The following is a 20,385-nucleotide window of genomic DNA, read 5'->3' as shown; positions in this document are numbered from 1 at the left end:
AATCCTGTGTTACGAAATATATCAACAACTTGTATGAAGACCCGTCGCTCTAAGAATTAGAACAATACAGGATTCTTATGAAGTAAGCATCTTCGAATTTCTCTTTATGTGTAGATTCTAATTCCACGTATTACAAACTCACGTTTTGAAAACGACTAGCTTTCTTTATATTTCAACGACGGCTGGCTTTTCTTATCTCCATGTATTCGACCTTTTACCGATTTGAATCAATAACTCGCGAATGGCTTTTAAACTATTGACGTTGTATTCATTCATCTCTTGAGAAAAGTCTCACTTGAACTTTGGATATAAAGTTTTATTTATCGACGTTTGCCATTCAGTAGTTAAAAGGGTTGAATAGCAAGTTCTATGAATTACGTTTTAATGGTATTTACTCAAACCAGACAAACAGCAAAAGGAATGTCGCAATCTTTTTCTTTACAAAATCCACACAAACTGATTCCAAACTGATTCCAATAGCGGTAAACAGTAACTACGACTCTTTTCTCCAACTCATTTCGTTACATTTTTTTCTGGTGCTTTTATTCACGTTTTACCAATTTTGTTAATGTTATAGCATTTATAATTTTATTAAACATTTTATATTTTAAATATATTAATAAAAATTTTAAGTTATAAAATTTATGAATTTTATCCGAACATCAACTTAAATATTTTCAAATTATAAGATTTGAATTAGCAATTTTGTAAAAACACCTATTTAATTTACAAATAATTTATTTTGAAGTATTTGATCACAGAATTTTTGCCTGCAGACGAGAAAGCTCGTTTCTCTGCTTGACTTTTTTGACTCGTTTCTCTGCTCGTTTTCACTCGAATTGAAAAAACTAGAAAAAGTTTTCACAATACTCGTTCGTCTCAAGACAAAATAATTCTTAACAGATTAAATGGAGCTGTGAGAGACGCCCACAGGGATCGACTATAGGAGGATAAGTTGGCTTCCTTCTCACCTGCGAATCAATCTATTTGGAGAATCTCAGAAACAAAAACAAAACTCTTCCCCCCTCTACAGTCGGACCTGGGCCTTGTGCACATGGATGCAGAGAAGGCAGAAACTATTGCAAAAAATATAGAAGGGCAGCGTCGACCTGCTTATGAAAACTTAAATTTCAACCACTTGTATAAAATTCATCGTCATGTGAGACATGTACTAAAACTTCCTGATGCCTGTACTAATCAAATCGTCCCTACTTCACCAGCAGAAATTTACGATTATTAAGAATGTTAACAACAAAAAAGTTCCTGGTCCAGATGGCATCACCAATAAAATTATTAAACTACTACCCCGCAGAGCCATTGTGCACCTTACCAACATAATCAACGCGATTATTAGATTCTGGTATTTCCCTTCCCCGTGGAAAACTGCTTATATAACCCCCATTCATAAAACCAGGCAAAGACCCGCATCTACCGCAAAATTATCGTCCCATTAGCCTGATTTAAAACCTGGTAAAGATTGCCTAAAGTGTCATCCTCGCCAGGCTGCAATCCATAGTAAATAAGCTGAATATCCTCCCAAATGAGTAATTTGGATTCCGTCAACATCATAGCACCACTCAACAAATCCACAGACTAACTGAATATATTACCAAAGGCTACAATTGGAATCAACTTACCGGAGCTGTCTTTCTGGATATGGCTTAGGCCTTCGAAAAGGTGTGGCATTATGGTCTGTTCCACAAGCTCATCGCCTTTAACATCCCGCTGCAGATGGTACAGTTGATCCAATCATACCTCAGCAACAGATTTATGCAGGTCAAGATAAACTATACTATATCTACCAAGCACCCCATTCTGGCTGGTGTTCCGCAAGGATCATTACTGGTCCCAATTCTGTTTCCGATATTTATGGCAGATATTCCACAGAATTCAATGTCATCTATCTTGGCCCTCTACGCTGATGACACTGCGATACTAACCAGATCTCTTCGCCCACACCTAGTTACCAAAAAACTCCAAGAAAACCTACAAACATTTAGAAAAATAGTTCTCCAGGAGATTACAAGTTGAAGAGCACAGCCGTGCTCTTCTTCAGAAGAACAGTATTTCCTCCTTTCCTTTTCTTCCTCTTTAACGCCAAAATTCCTTGTAAAACAGAAGTCAGATACCTTGCTGTACTGCTGGACAAAACACTAACTTTCAACCCCCACATCCAGGACTCGTGTGTAAAGGCGCCAAAGGCCATTGCCCAGCTCTATCCTCTAATAAACAGAAACAGTAAATTACACACCAAAATCAAACTGCTCCTCTACAAACTGATGATTCGTCCTATAATCACATATGCTTCGCCAGCATGGAGCCATACCGCTGATATTAATATCCTTAAACTGCAGCGAGTGCAAAACAAGTGCCTTCGTATGATTCTGAACGCCCCATGGTTTGTCAGAGTTGTTCGACTTCATCGGGACACAGACATCCCCTATGTATACTCTTTCCTTCAGTCTCTTGCAGTAAAGTATTTCCTAAAAACGTCTACACATCGCAATCCACTGGTGCAACAAGCTGCTGACTATGACGAAACGGATCTGTACAAACACAAAAGACCTAAAGCCATCCTGATTTCAAGAAATGATCTATAATCCCTTTGCCCTCTCAGGGCGAGCATATTGCTCATAAACTTTTCCCTTCGCTGTATCCATTCAGACAGCGGGGAATATGAAAAGCATCTTGTTTCACCCTTGTAGTCAGTAAAGTTGAAGTTGGAGTTCACTCGTGTAAATAATTCGAAATCATTGCTTTCGAAATATTTACTGATTGTTGGAGATTTTACTAGTATGGTATAGTATTTTTACATGAAAATATTTTATCTTTGAAATCTCATGTTAAGAATAATTTTAAATCATATATAAACATTATGTTAATAATATTAAGCTATGTATAAAGAAACCTAAATCAACAAAAGTATTTATAGAATTTCAATATTTTCAAATCAATAAATATTTTAAAAATAAATAAATTGATAATTAATAAATAAATTAATGGATAAATAAATGAATAATTAACAACTAATTGATAAATATTAATAATAAATGATAATTAAAAATAAATAAATTGAAAATTTATTTATTTAAAGACACCTCTTTAATTTATAAATAAACTCATTACAAGTTTTTACCGTGATGGGTAAGAAAGTCTTTGGGGTAATAATTAACACACTTGGAGGGTAATGGATGTCAATGCTGCAGCCAATGAAGTTCTAACTGAGGCTCGGCTATTGCTGTTACCCTCCTGCCATGATCAGAGCTTTAATTGCTCAATAAAACCTTATCCCTACACTGTCCTCTGCAGATAACGGGGAAGATGAAAAGCATTCTTGCTTCGCCCCTTTAAGCCAGTCCTTATAATGACTATCAGGAAGAAAGTCCTTCTTAGGACTTCCCGGGTTACAAATGGTAATGCTGTAGCCAATGAAGTCTTAACTGAGGCTCGGCTATTGCCGTTACCCAGCCATGACTAAAGCTTTAATAGCTCAATAACACCTTATCCCTACACTGTCCTCTACAGATAATTGCCGTTACCCAGCCATGACTAGAGCTTTAATAGTCAATAACACTTTATCCCTACACTGTCCTCTACAGATAACGGGGAAGATAAAAAGCATTCTTGTTTCGCACCTTTAAGCCAGTCCTTATAAGGACAACATGATTACAAAAGCCAATTCTACATTAGAATCTTAGTGTGTTATATGCATATATTCTTAAGCTAGTCTGGTTGTTCTGCGAGATTATTAGAATTTTTAAGTTTGGATGTGTTCGATCAAGTATTTGACTGTATATGTAAAGTTTTTTATACATTTTAGGTAAGTACTATACTTTTGAAAACTGTAGTTGCAACGAAAGTGATTTACTAAGCCTAATATTTTTGATTCCTATGCTGGTAGATCGATTTGATCTTCGGGATATTTACATTCGTTCTAGGATCCGCTTCTCAAACTTTATTCTAACAAGATTATTATCACTTATCAACCATGACAAAACCTCTAAATGAAACCATATTCGAGGAGGTATATAGAGAATCCCAAAGACTACGAAAATTATTAAGCAACGACTGGCCAGGGAAAGTAAATCTGTTTGATACATCCCCCCACAGATAACAAAATAGATGATTTAAGTGATGGAAGTATAACGCTGACTCAAACAGAATCAGGACAGTTCCCAAATCTAGAGGATGCCACATCCCATGATAGCATCCAGCAGTCATTGGAAACGCACAGAATTTCAAATAGCCAAAAAGAAGAGGAAGATCTCCTCTACCGCAGAAGCACCCAAAGTAACGGAGATAGAACCAGATAATGAACCTAAAGAAAGGGTGCTCCAGTCGTCTTAAGAGCCAAAGAGCACTGGATATCCAATTACACCTGCACTGAAATCTTCAGATATTACCTTCACGAAAGCTACTAACACGGAAGAAGGAATACGTATACAGCCGAAAACATCGTGAGAAAAATAACCAAATTCCTAGACAACAACCTGCCATACCACACATTTGCACTCAACAGTGAGAAGAACCTAATGATGTTAAGGGGAGAGACTGAAACAATGCAGATAGAAGAAGTCACAGCAGACCTCCAATTTAAGGGATTTAGCCCAATTAAAATCAGCCGAATGCAGAGAACTGATAAAACACCCTACCCCCTAATTCTACAGAAAATTAGTAAAGACCAAAAACACATATACAATCTCCAGACCATCGGTGATCTAGTCATAAAAGTAGAGGCATTAAAGCATAAATCAACTACAACTCAATGTCACAAATGCCAAACATTTAGAGCACGCACAACGATGCTGCAAGGCTAAATTTTGCTGCGTGAAATGTGGAGGAAAATATGCATAATCAGAATGTAAGAAGCCCGCACACAACCAGCAAAGTGTGCAAATTGTGGAGGTCCACACCCAGCAAACTACATGGGCTGTACAGCATTTCCTCAAAACCAGAAGACACAAGTCCAAAGCAGTAGACCCGCACAAGAACGCACGCCCTCCCAACAAATCACATTCTCCTCAACGAACGGAAGGACGTATGCTGAAGTAGCAAAACCAACATACCTAAAATACCCAAAGACAAGAAAAAAAAACAGTCAAAGCAGACCAACAAACCTAACCTCCATAATATAACAGTTGCATAGGTGAAATGCTTGCAGAACTCCGGCGAACCAACTCACCTCAAGAAGCAAAGGATATTATCCTAACGCAGTCATTGTTCGCTGAAATCCTTAATGGATAAGACTAAAATAAAACCCACTTCACTTCAGTTAGTCAGCTGGAATGCCAACGGACTGCCTAACAAAATACAAGAACTACAGGAATTCGCAGCAGAAACCCAAACAGATATTATTCTCATAAACGAAACACACCTTCGTCCAAGTGACAAGATCAGAATCAACAAATACAGCCCATACCGCAGAAGCAGAGACAAGAGGAGGAGACACTGCCATCTTTGTCAAAAGGAACATTAAACATAACGCAGCAGCTAAGCCTCAAAACAGAACACATAGAAACAACAGAAATAGAAATACATGTGGAAAACTCAAGCAGTATCATGATCTTTGAAGCCTACAATCCCCCCCCCTCCAAATAAAAACTCCTAGAATCAGATCCGGATGAAATACTAAATGCAGGTAAAGAAGTACTCTTAACTGGAGATTTGAACGCCAAACATTCCACATGGAACAACAGAAATTCAAATACCAATGGCAGACTACTGAAATCATATACCACTACAAGAAACATGACAGTAATAGGACCCACAGAACCAACAGACACACTACGGAGCAAACCGGCAGTCCGGATATACTTGATATAGCAATACTAGAAAACATTGCGCACAGATATCTAATACAAGCAGTTAACGACTTAAGTTCTGATCACAACCCTATCATATTGCAACTAGGCACCATACAAGATTTAACGGATAACACCACCGCCTTTATAAACTGGAAAAACTTTCCAGGAAAACCTTGGCCGAGTACCACATATAACATCCACTGAAGATATAGAAAAAGCAGTAAAAACCTTTGAAAAGCAATTCTTCTTCTTCAACCTTCTGGTTCTGTCCACTGCTGGACGAAGGTCTCCCCCATGATTTTCCAGATCACTCGGTTTTCTGCTTCTCCCATCCATCTCACTCCTACAATTTGTTCCAGTTCATCTCTCCACCTTCTTCTCGGTCTTCCTCTTTGTCTTGCTCCATCCATTGGTCTCCACTCTGTTGTTTTTCTAGTCCATCTCCCGTCACTGCATCTGGCAATATGGCCAGCCCATCTCCACTTAGCCTGTTTAATGTATTTTACAATATCCATGACACCTGTTTGAGATCTTATCCAGATATTTGTCTTCCTATCTCTTGATGTTATTTTTAGCATACTTATTTCCATGCGATGTTGTGTTGTTCGAAGCTTTTTGTTTAGGGCTTCTGTTAAAGTCCATGTTTCTCCTCCATATGTTAGGACAGGAAGTATGCACTGGTCGAAAGCTTTCCTTTTTAGACTCATAGGGATGTCACTTCTGAATATGTCTCTCATTTTTCCATAAGCCATCCATCCAAGGTGAATTCTTCGTTCAATCTCTTTTCTTCGGCATTCCTCAAAGAATAACAATTGGCCCAAATACACTTATGAAGTAACTTGTTCTATTTCATGGTTTTCAACTTTGATAGTTCTATGGTTTATGTATTTATTCATCATTATTTTTGTTTTTTCTCTATTTAGCTTTAATCCAATTTCTCTAGAGGCTTCGTTTAGCTGATTTAACCTTTCTTCCAGATCTTCAAGATTATCTGCTATCAGAACAATATCATCTGCAAATTTCAGATGATGCAGCCTTTCCCCGTTTATGTTTATTCCTTTTGTTTCCCAATCAAGGCTTCTAAAGACTTCCTCTAGTGCAGCTGTAAATAATTTGGGAGATATGGTGTCGCCTTCCAGGATTCCTTTTTGTATTGGGAACTTTTCGCTGTTTTTATATAATTTAATTACAGCATTTGCATTATTGTAAATATGTTTTAGTGTTTCAATATGGTTTCTCAGTTCCCTTGCTTTCAAGTGCTTTTAGTGTTGCAGATGTTTTAACTGAATCAAATGCTTTTTCGTAGTCTATATAGGCCAGACATAAGGGTTTATTCTATTCAATTGATTTTTGAATGAGCTGTCTTAATGTGTGAATATGGTCCAAAGTATTGTAATTCTTCCCAAATCCAGCTTGTTCACAGGATTACATTCACTCTAGTTTAGGTTTTATTCTATTATTTATAATTTTTGTGAAAACTTTTTATATGGTGGGGAGTAGGCTTATAGGTCTGTAGTTTTTAATTTCTTCCTTATTGTCCTTTTTAAAAATTAATATTAGAAGTGAATTTTTCCAATTTTTCGGAATTTTTCTCTGTTTTAGGCATTTATTGAAGAGTTTACTCAACTGTTTGATGACAGGGCTTCCTCCCAGTTTTAAGAAGTCTACCATAATTCCATTTTCTCCTGGGGCCTTTCCATTCTTCATTTCCCGCAGTGCCATTTCCACTTCACCTTGTAAGATCTCAGGGGCATCATGTTCTTCCTCATTCGAGTTATCCATAGATGATTCTTGGCTGTCCCGGTCTTTGTCTTCATAGAGTTCAGTCTAAAATTCCTGAATTCTTTTGATTATTGCATCTCTATTTTTTATCAGTTCACCATTTTTTCCTCTTACAGCAGCTATTTCCTTTGTTCCAATTGATAATGTTCGTCTTAGGACCTTCATATTACTATTGTTTTCTATTGTTTCTTTAATTTTCCTAGTATTATACGATCTAATTTCATGTTTCATCCTTTTACGTATAGTTTTACAAATTTCCGTATATTCTATTTTATTGGTCATTCAAATCTCTTTTCATATCTCGCCTTTTTACACCTCCAAAAAAAAAAAAAAAAAAAGATAAGACGTTTTATGTCCCAGAGGACATAAAACGTCTTATCCGAGAGCAAAAGAGGTTAAGAAGACAATATCAGAGAACAATGGATCCCGCAGGTAAGCAGGCAGTTAACAGAGCAACAAACCAGTTTCGGTATGCCCTAAAAGATCACCGAAACCAACTTCGGAATAACAAAATACATCGTTTAAACACAGAGAATCAGTCATTGTGGAGAATGATCAGATCACTGTGTTAGAAAAGTAACACGCTTCCTTCAATCCAAGGTGAATATAGAGTCGCCTACAGAGATGAGGAAAAAGCAGAAGCATTTGCTGACAGCTTAGAAAGGCAATGCAGCCCTAATTATTAAACTTGGGCCTGCATTGTCTGCGGGTCCGGATGGTATAACAAACAAGGTGCTCAAGCTACTTCCACGTAAAGGAGTTATGCCTCTGGTAGCCATCATTAATGCCATCGTTCGGCTAAATTATTTCCAAGAGCGATGGAAGCTTGCGAATGTCTTCCTAATTCCAAAACCCGGAAAAAATACACAATTTCCACAGAACCCTCGGCCTATCAGCCTTCTATCATGTGTAGGCAAGATAGCCGAACGCACTATACTAACACGGATTCAAGAGGCAACAGAGATCAACCACGTCATACAAGAAGAGCAATTCGAATTCAGAAAATAGCATCCTACAACTCTCCAAATTTACGGAGTAGTTGAATACATCGCCCAAGGATATGAATGGCACCAACATTCTGGCGCAGTCTTTCTGGACATAATACAAGCATTTGATAGAATTTGACATCATGGTCTAATTTTTAAGCTACACCAAGTAGGAATCCCATGACCACTAGTTCTACTTATCAAATCATATCTGAATAACAGAAATTTTAAAATAAAACTCAATGAAATCAGATGCAGAGAAAGAAGAGTCACGCAGGAGGCCTTCAAGGCTCTCTGCTATCTTCCTTACTCTTCTCTATATACATGGCAGATCTCTCCAAGTTGTCCCCATCCATCACCACCCTCTATGCTGATGATACAATTATCATAGCCAGATCCCTCTGGACACAAACAAGCTGCAGAGAGCAGTTCACGAATTAGAGAATTGGTACAAAAATGGCGTATTGCAATCAACCCAGGAAAAAGCTCTGCAGTACTTTACACCAGACGTAAAGCAGGACCGAACACAAGCATACAGATGTTTGGGAAAATCATCCCTTGGCACAACTCTACCAAATATCTAGGAGTTCATCTTGATAAACGCTAAATTTCAAGATCTACATAAATAGTGTCTCCACTAAAGCAAGTCAGACAGTAGCACAGCTATATCCACTGTTGCATAGGAACGGCTTCCTCAACATAAACAACAAAATTCTCCTCTACAAACCTGTGATAAGACCTCAACTAACTTACGCCTCACCAAACTGGGGACACACAACTAAGAAACATCAACAGATTACAGACAATCCAGAACAAATGCCTAAGAATGGCATTTAATATCCCTTGGTTTATCAGAAACCTCCAGTTACACCAAGAAGCCAACCTTCCAGATATCAAGACCTACATGATAGACATTGCAGAAAAATTCTTCACAATCACAGATAATCACCCAAATCAGGTAATTCGACAGGCACAGGATTACAAACCCTCAGATCGTTTCAAACATAAAAAACCGAAATCCTCCATCACAAGAGAAAGCTAATACAGATCACAGTGAACGAGTAAATTACCCACAATAATCCCCTCATACACAAGCTAAAATCAGATAAAGGGGTGAAGAGTCAAGGACTCGGTCCATCTCCCAAAGAAGTTCCAAGTACAACGTGATTCTGGATTGGTTTGGTTTGTTTTCAGAAGTTTCATTTGTTATTTCAAGAGTTTAATCTGACTTAAGTTAACTGGAAATTCAATATATTTAAATGAAAAATTAAAGATCAATGCTTGATCACGTAATTATTGTTTTACGATTCAGCACTCTGGTTTTGTGGTAATTATAATAATTGTGGTATTTTCATAATAAATTGTTTTATTCAAGTATCTGCACCAAGTCATTTTTTTTTTTTTGCTAATTTTCTATCACTCACCTGTCTGCAACTAGAGATCACTTTCAAAGTATTTCACCGAAGTGCATTACGTAAATTAATTTTTGAATGCGAAGTGCTTTTTTATGTTGTTTTTAATTTTGCTAATCAATGCAGGTGGACTTCAGCTTCCAGAAAACAGAAGACAACGAACCTATCCCAATGGAACCTTAATTATCCTAGAAGTTCAAAAAGACTACGATCAAGGGCTATACAAATGTACCGCGCGGAATACAGAAGGTCAAAGCCACACCCAAAGGGTCGTCGTTAATGTAACTAGTAAGTGATTCTTAGGTTCCTCTCTAATAAGCAAATATGATTTGTAAAGAAAGTTCGTGGTGGTTTTTTGTCATTCTTTGTCGCAATGAACTAACGCTTTCTTCACATCATTTTGCTAATGATGTGAAGAAAGCGAAATTACCTTCTTTTTTCATAATACATTATTTCCTTGCTATTGTGACACTCTACGAAATAATAATGACACACAATGGAACTTTTCTATCAATGTAGCCAGCTGTGAAAGAATTGTGAAAGGTAATTTTAATTAATAATAAAAATCAACAAGAATTTGTTTTATAAAATTATTTTACAATCTGGATTTCTTTAACATAAATAGCTTTATATACACGTTACCTCGAGTCTGGAGAGTTCATAAAGACTATATGGAGGGGGGAGGGGGTCTATGCATATTTCTTCATGAACAGATATTTCACGAAAACTGAGATTACGTAAGGACAGGTTAAGAAAATTATTCCAAAACCTTTTCTTTTCTTTTTTTTTTGGTCCAGAATTATCTTATGTCTGTAGATGTGTGTGTTCTAACAGGGCTGGTTTGCCTGTTTTGAGGGACGAAAAACTAGTTCCCGGGAGGGAGGGAGGGCTCAACCTCCGTATGCAACTGGCTAACTAACCTTTGATTGAAAAGCCCGGATAAAAGATCTTCGCGTCATGAACGGGACTCGAACCCAGGTCTTTCCAACCAGAGGGCTTAGTCGAAACCAACTGAGCGACAAAGGCTCAAACCTCTGGGTGGTAGTTATAAAATAACATGACCACCTAATCAAAATTAAGTACAGCCATTATATAGGTCGACGCCATAACTTCATTAAAAATATCTTTTGAATTTGATAAACAAGAAAGAATAAAAATGCAATTATACTCCTGGCTTTCCCTTTCAGTCGTTTCCGACCGTAAGTGACTTCGTAAGCATTGCCCACAAGGTATTCCTGGTGAGATTTTTGAAGGGTAGTTCACCATTGCTTTCAGCACCCTTCCTCCCATTTTATCCGGGCTCGGCATATATGGCTGGGACGTATTCATGACTGTAATCCAATGTGTGTTCACAGGGCTGGTTTTCTTGTTCTGGGGGACAAAAATCCTCTACCTCCGAATGAAATGGCTAACTCACCTTTAATCGAAAGAAACCAGATAAAGGTTCCTCACGTCACTGACGGGAATCGAACCCAGGTCTTTCCGATCAAAAGGTTTAGTCTATATCGTCTGAGCTCTGGAGGCTTTATGCAATCAAACGATAAAATTTATTTTATATAAAAGGTTGTTTTAATTATTAGATGAAGGATAACGAAATGTATGGTAAAATTATTTTATTTGATTAAATAAAAAACGTATGAAGTGCCTATTTTAGTAATGATAGAAAAAAAACCATGGCGTAATATACAAAAGACTAAATCGATGCTTACAGAATAAAAATTATAAATAAGCTACAAAAGTGAACACTGACAACCTCATAAAACGTACAAAGTAATCTATCTTTCAATGTTATCGCTATTCTAACATTACTCGTTCACTCTCTGAGATCTCTGAACTAGAAATACATTGAGAATTGATCTGGTATCTCTCTCTCTCTCTCTCTCTCTCTCTCTCCACCTCCCACTACTAATTTAAGAAGCAAAATACGATTTCAGATAACTGTAACTTATGCGGTAATGTAAGCTTCTGACTCCGGTTTTTATAGCAGAAAGTAGCCAAGTGGAAGCGTTCGCAAGGGACATCGCTGAGACGCACGTGCTTCATAAGATACGTGTCGCAGAAAACTTTTATTTACAGTTCAAAGCAAAACGCTGTTACCTCAACTGGCGAGATGAATAACCCAAAGCTCGCACATCGGTCCTGTAAAATTTAACAACCCTCTGCTTGAGAATGCACACTTATCTGTGTTATTGCCCAATTCGGCGCCTCAGAGAAAAGGAAGGAATACGACTGAACAGAAAGAACATATTAAATTCTAACAGAAAAAAAAAAAAAAAGTGGCTGATGATATACCAGAATTCTCCTGAAGATAAGCTTACGATAGCGACCTTTATAATGTTCCTAAGAGATTCTTTTTGATACGTTATTGGTGGTAATAACGTATAATACATCTCCGAATGCTGAGCACGCCATTTATTTGTCAAATTTCCTGCTTTCCTCATAGATAAGTTCACATTATATAATTATGGCTTAATATATTACAGTTAAGGTCCAATGATTTTTCTACGAATATATCCAACTTGTATTTAAACGCAGAAACATCAAATAAGGTGGGTGGAAGCGCTAATGAGTTACAGGGTGTTCGGGATAAATTTGACATATTTATAATTAATTATATTTTTCCGTAAGTTACATGTATTAACACACACTTCTCTTCATTTAAAAGTTTGGACCCTTCTTCATTCATATACAAGATGTCAGAAAGGATGGATAGCTGGAACCCACCTGAATCATGGAAGAGAATAACTTGTATCATGATGATTCGTGCCCGCCATCAAAATAAGGATATTACGACTGCTGCCCAATGCTCCCTGAATACAGTAAAAACAATCAGGCATGAACTAGAGACTTGCAATGGTGACTACGAGGATGTAGCAAGAAGAAAGATCCCTAGCAGACGATCTGATTGCGTTCGTACAGCAGAATTCCTCGCAAATCTGCAGGAACAGGTGTTGAAGAACCCTGGCATTGGAATTCGGGCTTTGTTCGTGGAGTTGCTAACTGTAGTCAAGCCCTGGATAACAAGGGTAGCCAATGGTAGGCCGTATGTATGGCAGCAGGATTCGGCCCCTTGCCACACCTCTGGGAAAAGTCAAAAATGGTTGTCTGAAAATTTCTACGACTTCACCAGTCCAAATGTTTGGCCTCCAAACTCCCCAGACCTTAACCCCATGGATTATTTTGTTTGGGGCGCAGTTGAAAAAGACACCAATCGCACTTCCAGTAATACAAAAGCCCAGTTAATGGATAAAATTAAAACAGTTTTTGCGGCCCTTCCCAGGGAGACTGTAGCATCAGCTTGTTCGAGGTTCCGAAGCAGAATTGAAGCTGTGATCGATGCTAATGGTGGTTATTTTGAGTAAATCTTGTTGATAGTATTGTAATTAACTCTGCCTGTAATGTTTTTTTGTCAATTCATTAAATTTAATAGATACAAAGAAGATTTTCTTTTTCCTTACGAAAATGTCAAATTTATCCCGAACACCCTGTATATTTCATGGCGTTTACGATCCTCGCTAGCACGCGTTGCATTGGTAAAAAAATATACGATCTCAAAGTCACATTTTTCTCTTACTAGACTTTTGTTGTTGTTGGAAAAAGTTCTATTGAACTAATAGCATGACTTTAAACTTGTTGGTTCTCCTCAGCGGCGTTTTTTTTTTTTTTTTTTTTTTTTTTTCCCTGCGAATCTCATCCATGAAAGGTTGTAAACTTCCTATCATCTAACCATTTCGATTAGGCGGTACATTTCGTTAATTGCTACCCCTCGGAGTATCATAGGGTAAAGAAATATTAGAAGTCATTTGGATATTACATCTAGAAATTTACATTTTTTTTTAATTTAATATAATTTAAGAAATTTAATCCGATTTTAAATCCATTTTTGTCATGAATAATTAGTTGTAAAAATATCTGTACTTTTAATACAACTAAATCTCATTCTTCTACAAAAATCCTACAATCCACCACTATTTATTACAAGATAATACGACAGCTAAAGATACAAAATCATGTGATACATTCATTCAAACTATGGGAGATCACTTAAAAAATAAACATACGAATGAAAAAAAAAATGTATTGCTTTGAGGAGAAAACGTATTCAGTTGCAGGACACCTCGACGGAAATGACGCTAACGTAGTCATGCGCAATGCATTTCTTCTGACACAAAGTTCAATTTCTGCGCTATAGTTATGCGCATTAACCTTAACACTGTGTCAGAATTTATAATTGCAGAAATTAGAGTTACTATGCTTTAAAGAAACGATATTAATAAATTTGTAATTCAATTAAATCATGCATACCAAAAATTTTACAAGTTTTCAATAGTTGTGTGTTTTTTCTTTAGGGAATAATACTCCTTTTAGAGACGCGATTGTACATTAGATGAAACCACAAAATTCTTATAAGCTTTAGAAAATAATTGTCAAAAAAAAAAATATATAATAAAATAAAATAAATTACGCTTCTTAAAAACGGTTGTGTATTTTTATTTGTTTATTATTTTTTTTTTATCAATAGAGTTTCACTTAGGCATTGAAGATATTTACAATTAAGTATTTAGCGATTTGGTCATTTGTTATTTTTATACTAGAATCAGTACATTTTTTCAAATGAACACCTGCAATATGAATAAATTGTTATATAAATTGTAAAGAAAATGTCAACTTTGCAAGTTGTTTAACCTGATAAATAATTCAATGTTAAGAAATAAAATGAACAACAATTAGAAACTAATATCTGGGAATACCCTTGGAGGGTAATGGATGGCAATGCTGTAGCCAATGAAGTTCTAACTGAGGCTCGGCTATTGCTGTTACCCTCCTGCCATGATCAGAGCTTTAATAACTCAATAACACCTTATCCCCTACACTGTCCTCTACAGATAACGGGGAAGATGAAAAGAATTCTTGCTTCGCCCCTTTAAGCCAGTCCTTATAAGGACTATATAAGGACATATTTTATCGGTATATGGATTACAGTTTTGCGGAAGATGAATACCAGCATGATGGTTGTTGTTGTTTCGAAGACTGTTTTTTTTTGAGTGGTGATTAGTGAGTTTTAGATTTTGTGAATCTTCTTTGATAGCGGAATACAAGGTAAGACTTTGACTTTTGATGCAATTTTCCAGTCCTTGCCGTTCTCTTCGCCATTATAAATATTTTTCAGGTAATCATATTTGAATAATTTTAAACATGAACAGTTTAAGTCTCGACGACTTTATCCAATCTCTGGATAAGAAGCTGGCGCTCATCCTCCTCAAAAAAAAACTGTTGAAGAAATTTGAGGTAGAGTAGCCAGCGTTTCTAAACCTATGTTCAGCGACAGAGGACTCCACACAAGGGGACAACTCAACACCAGGGGAGGAAGGGAAGATGAACCTGATAATCTCTGCTCCCACACCAAAAAACGATACAGAAACCCATGCTCGAAATAAGCGTAAAACAGCGGAGACTCAGGTAAACGAGGGGATGCCCCCAACACTAACCTTCCCACACCCAACAATGAAAAAGTTCCTCCAATTGTACTACGGGAAAAAAGAACGATGGACGGCCCTCGGGCTTATTTTGAAAAACTACCAAATTGCCTATTCATGAGCAAAAAACGTCGATGACGGAGTTAAAATCCAGCCTACAACAGTAGGCGACTACAGACACCTCACAAAAACCATGGATGAGTTAGATATTAAACATCATACGTACTCACTGAAGACGGAGAAAAACCTAAAAGTTGTACTCAGGGGAGTAACAGAAAACATCTGCACAGATGAAATTAATGAAGACCTCTGCCTCCACGATCTCCCACCTGTCAAGGTTAGCAGAATGCTACGGGCCGACAAGAGTCCAATGCCCTTAGTACTCGTAGAGATACCCAACACACACAAGAACATATACAACATAACAATGATCTGTGGTCTGAAAATCACAACTGAACCACTATGGAAAAGAGCCTCGTCGGGCCAGTGCCACAGATATCAGAAGTACGGACACGCACAGAAACTCTGTAGAGCATACTACAAATGCCTCAAATGTGGGCAAAACCACCCCACAGCAACCTGCTCAAAACGCAGGAACTCACCAGCCAAATGCGCGAACTGCGGGGGCCCCCACCCGGCAAACTACAGAGACTGCAGTCACTATCCTAAGAATAAAACGGACAACAAAAGGAAACAGATCTCTCAACCCTGCCCACAGGCACCAGAGTCGACGGCTCCCCAGTTGCCTGACACCCAACAAAAGACAACAAAATACCAGCTATCGTAAATGGAAAATACCAACAGGCTGGAAAGCCACCGTCCAATCAGGACATAAGCCGAAGTAGCCCGCCCATCCAAAGATATCCAGCAGGACCAAATTCTTCCAAACGTGATAACAGTCATCACAGCCTCATTGGCAAACATGCTTCAAGACTTCAGTAAGTCAAACCCTTCACCAAACTCCACAAAAAGATTTCTAAAAGAAACTCAAACCATATTATCAATGCTCGTTAATGAATAAAACTAGATTACTCCCAGACTCACTACGGAACGCCAATGGCCTAAAAAACAAGACACTGGAGCTTCAAGAATTCTCTCACAGATACAACCCTGACATCATCCTAATTAATGAAACTCATCTAAGACCTGCAGACAATCCAAAACTGAGAGTCTACACACTATATAGAAATGACCGACTGGACTACAGAGGCGGTGGTACAGCCATATTTATCAGGAATTGCATCAGGCACAATGGAATACTCATCCCCCCAACCTCCAACCTAGAACTCACCGGTGTCGAAGTCCACACAAACTCAACTGGAAGACTTGAAATCTACGCCGCCTACAACTCCCCTGCTAAGACCCTGCTATTTTCTGACTTGGATGCTGTACTAGGCAAAAATGAATCCATCATCGTAGCTGGGGACTTAAACTCCAAACATCCATCCTGGAACAGCAGAACCACAAATAAAATGGCCGTATCCTCTTCAGCTACACAGGATTAAACAACGCTGTCGTAACAGAACCCACCGAACCAACCAACCACAGCCCAACTGGCACAGCTGACATCCCAGACATCGTCACAACATCAAATAATAGTACAGCATTCAAGCACTGAACGAATTATCATCAGACCACAACCCAATCCTACTTCACTTAGGGAACAAAGACCACTGACCTCCCCCTCCAAACCTCCATTGTCTGGGAGAAACTTAGGAAACTGCTAACAGAACACATTGGTCCGGTTCCCCATATCAAAGCCAAGGAAGAAATAGACACGGCAATAAAGAACCTCACCAATCAAATCAATAAAGCCATAACAGCAGCCACAGTATCCACGATTACCCACAAACAAAATCGTCTCCCGGAAGAAATCATGGACTTAATAAGGGAAAAAAACAGACAACGAAAAAGATACCACAACACTCGTCCTCCCCTGGACAAAACAGCCCTCAAGAGATTAAACAAATCTGTCCCAGAAGCTCTCCAGAACCATAGGAATCAACTATGCGACAACAAGCTCACCTCCATCTCCACAGCAGACCATTCCATATGGAAATTCCTAAACAACCTCAGAAACAAGCGCAAATCCCTTCCCCCTCTCCAAGCAGAACAGCACCTTGCATACACAGATGCTGACAAAGACGAAGCAATAACAAGAAACCTAGAGAAACAATGCAGTCCTGCATATGAGAACCTAAACATCAGCCATGTATACAAGATCCATCGTAAAGTCAGGTTCACAATAAATCGTCCCGATGACAATCCAAGCCCTATAATGCCTACCTCACCTACCAAAATAATCGGCATCATCAACCATCTCAAGATCAAAAAATCCCCAGGTCCCGACGGCATCACTAAAAGTCATCAAGGCACTACCACGCAAAGCCATAGTACATCTGCAAACATCATAAACTCCATCCTCAAATGGCAGCACTTCCTCCAGTCATGGAAAATAGCTGACATCATCCCAATTCACAAACCAGGCAAAGACCCACACCTACCTGAATATTATCACCCCATCTGCTTGCTATCCAACTTAGGGAAAATAGCAGTGAAAATCATCCTCATCAGACTCCAAGATCATGTCAACCAACTAAATATCATTCCACAAGAACAAAGTGGCTTCCGTCAAAATCATAGCACCACCCAACAGATCCATAGACTGGTAGAATACATCACCACAGGATTTAATTGGAATCAGCACACTGGAGCCGTCTTCCTAGACATCTCAAAGGCCTTCGATAAGATCTGGCACCAAGGCCTCCTCTACAAACTTATCATCGCAAACCTTCCACTAAACATGATACACCTGATCAAATCATACCTCTCCAACAGGTGGATGCAAGTGCAAATCAATGAAACAGTCTCAACCCAACGGAAAATCCTCTCTGGAGTTCCTCAAGGATCACTGCTAGCCCCAATCCTGTTCAACATCTATATGGCAGACATCCCTCAAAATCTTCTCACATCCACCATCGCTCTTAATGCAAATGACACGGCTATACTAGCCAGATCCCGCCAACCACATCTCGTAACCAAAAAACTACAAGACACCATCCTGAATCTAGAAAAATGGTTTACAGACTGGCGACTACAATTAAACGCCCAGAAAAGCACAATGATACTCTTCACAAGAAGACGAGCATCCTCCAAAGGAGACATCATCCTGCTCAAGTCTAAATTTCCCTGGAAAACTGAAACTAAATACCTCGGAATACTTCTCGACAAACGATTATGCTTAAACAGCCACATCAAGAGCACATGCACCAAAACTTCAAAAGTTATCGCCCAGCTGTACCCCTTGATCAACAGACACAGCAAACTAAGCACAAGAAACAAAATTCTACTCTACAAGACAGTGATCCGTCCCACAAATATATACGCCTCCCCAGCCTGGAGCCATACCTCCAAGACAAACATCCTCAAGCTACAAAGACTACAGAACAAGTGCTTGCGAATGATACAGGATGCCCGTGGTTCATCAGGAACGCCCAGATCCACAGCGACATAAATATCCCCTACATCTCTACGCTCCCTAGCAGAAAAATTCTTTATGAAGACATCTACGCATCCAAACCAACTAATATAACAAGCCGGAAACTATGACGGTAATGACCACTGGAAACATAAAAGACCGAAAGCCATCCTAATACTCAACGACGTGTAACCACTTCTTCCCACTCAGGGCGAGCTAAAATAGCTCACAAATCTCTCCCATCACTGCTTCCGACAACAAGGAATATAAAAAGCGTCTAACTTCACCCTCTGCGCCATATATGTCCTACGCAAATAAAGGGTACCCGTGTGGTGGCCGGGATAAGAATAGCGCCAATGTAGCTCATGCATGTCGTACGAGGGGACTAAAATGGGTACCCTTGGAGGGTAGTGGATTGCAATGCTGTAGCCAATGAAGTTCTAACTGAGGCTCGGCTATTGCTGTTACCCTTCTTCCATGATCAGAGCTTTATAGCTCAATAACACCTTATCCCTACACTGTCCTCTACAGATAACGGGGAAGATGAAAAGCATTCTTACTTCGTCCCTTTAAGCCAGTCCTTTTAAGGACGCAAATAAAATTATCGATTCTAGCGATTATTTTTCGTCTTCTTCTCAATTTCGTTTTTTGTAATACTGGTGATTTCACTTCGTAATATATATATATATATATATATAACGGCCAAGCTCCTGCAATATTGCGCTTGTTGAACCAATCTCAGTATCTAGCTCTACATCCCACTTTCCATCACTTGTGAGTATGGACCCAAGGTATTTAAACTTCTCCACCTGCCTCAGTGGGACTCCCTTCACATGTAAAGTGCACTGGAATGGTTGTCTTGAGACCACAAATGTTTCAGTTTTGGCCACACTGATCTTCATTCCAGCTTCTGCACAAACAGCTACAAACATATCCATGGTCCGCTTGAGGTCATCTATGGAAGAGCTAAGCAGAACTAGGTCATCTGCAAAAAGCAGACGTCCAATGCTACATCTTCCAATTCTTACACACTCACTGCCTGTGCTGTGTGTATCAATCCAGTCCATAAATATTATGAAAAGGAGGGATGACAGAACACACCCTAGGTGGAGGCCAACGGAGATTGTGAAAGATTCATTCTTTGTGCTATTTACCCTGACACAAAACTCCGGGCATTCATATAGGGACTTGATGGCAGCTAAAAGTTGGCCATCCACTCCATACTCCTGTACTACTTGCCAAAACTTATCCCGAAGAACCCAGTCATATGCCTTCTCCGAGTCCACAAAACATGTGCAGACATTCGTGGCATATTCCCAAGATTTCTCGAAGACTTGCCTTAAAGTGAAGATTTGCTCAATTGTCCTTCTACCAGGATGAAAACCACATTGTTCTTCCTATAACTTTGACTCAACTATGATCTTGCACCTTCTTTCCAAACACCTA

The 20,385-nt window shown here is 38.6% G+C and overlaps 1 protein-coding gene across 1 annotated transcript in view; it reads left to right on the top strand.

Moving 5' to 3' along the window:
• LOC150094811 (cell adhesion molecule Dscam1-like) overlaps window positions 1-20,385 on the top strand; it is a gene marked incomplete at its 5' end in the record, with an annotated part of 713,296 nt that overhangs the window by 619,568 nt on the left and 73,343 nt on the right. The window contains one exon of the mRNA XM_090411118.1: window positions 10,111-10,272. Within this exon, the coding sequence (XP_090267244.1) occupies window positions 10,111-10,272 (162 nt within the window). The remainder of the gene's footprint in view (window positions 1-10,110; window positions 10,273-20,385) is intronic.

The sequence above is a fragment of the Typopeltis vanoorti genome, chromosome 21 (assembly GCF_054136105.1).
Source record: "Typopeltis vanoorti isolate ZY-2024b chromosome 21, IOZ_Tvanoo_1.0, whole genome shotgun sequence".
Taxonomy (NCBI): Eukaryota; Metazoa; Arthropoda; class Arachnida; order Uropygi; family Thelyphonidae; genus Typopeltis; species Typopeltis vanoorti.
The sequence above is the reverse complement of the archived record's forward strand: the minus strand, read 5'-3'. Positions and strand labels throughout refer to the sequence as shown.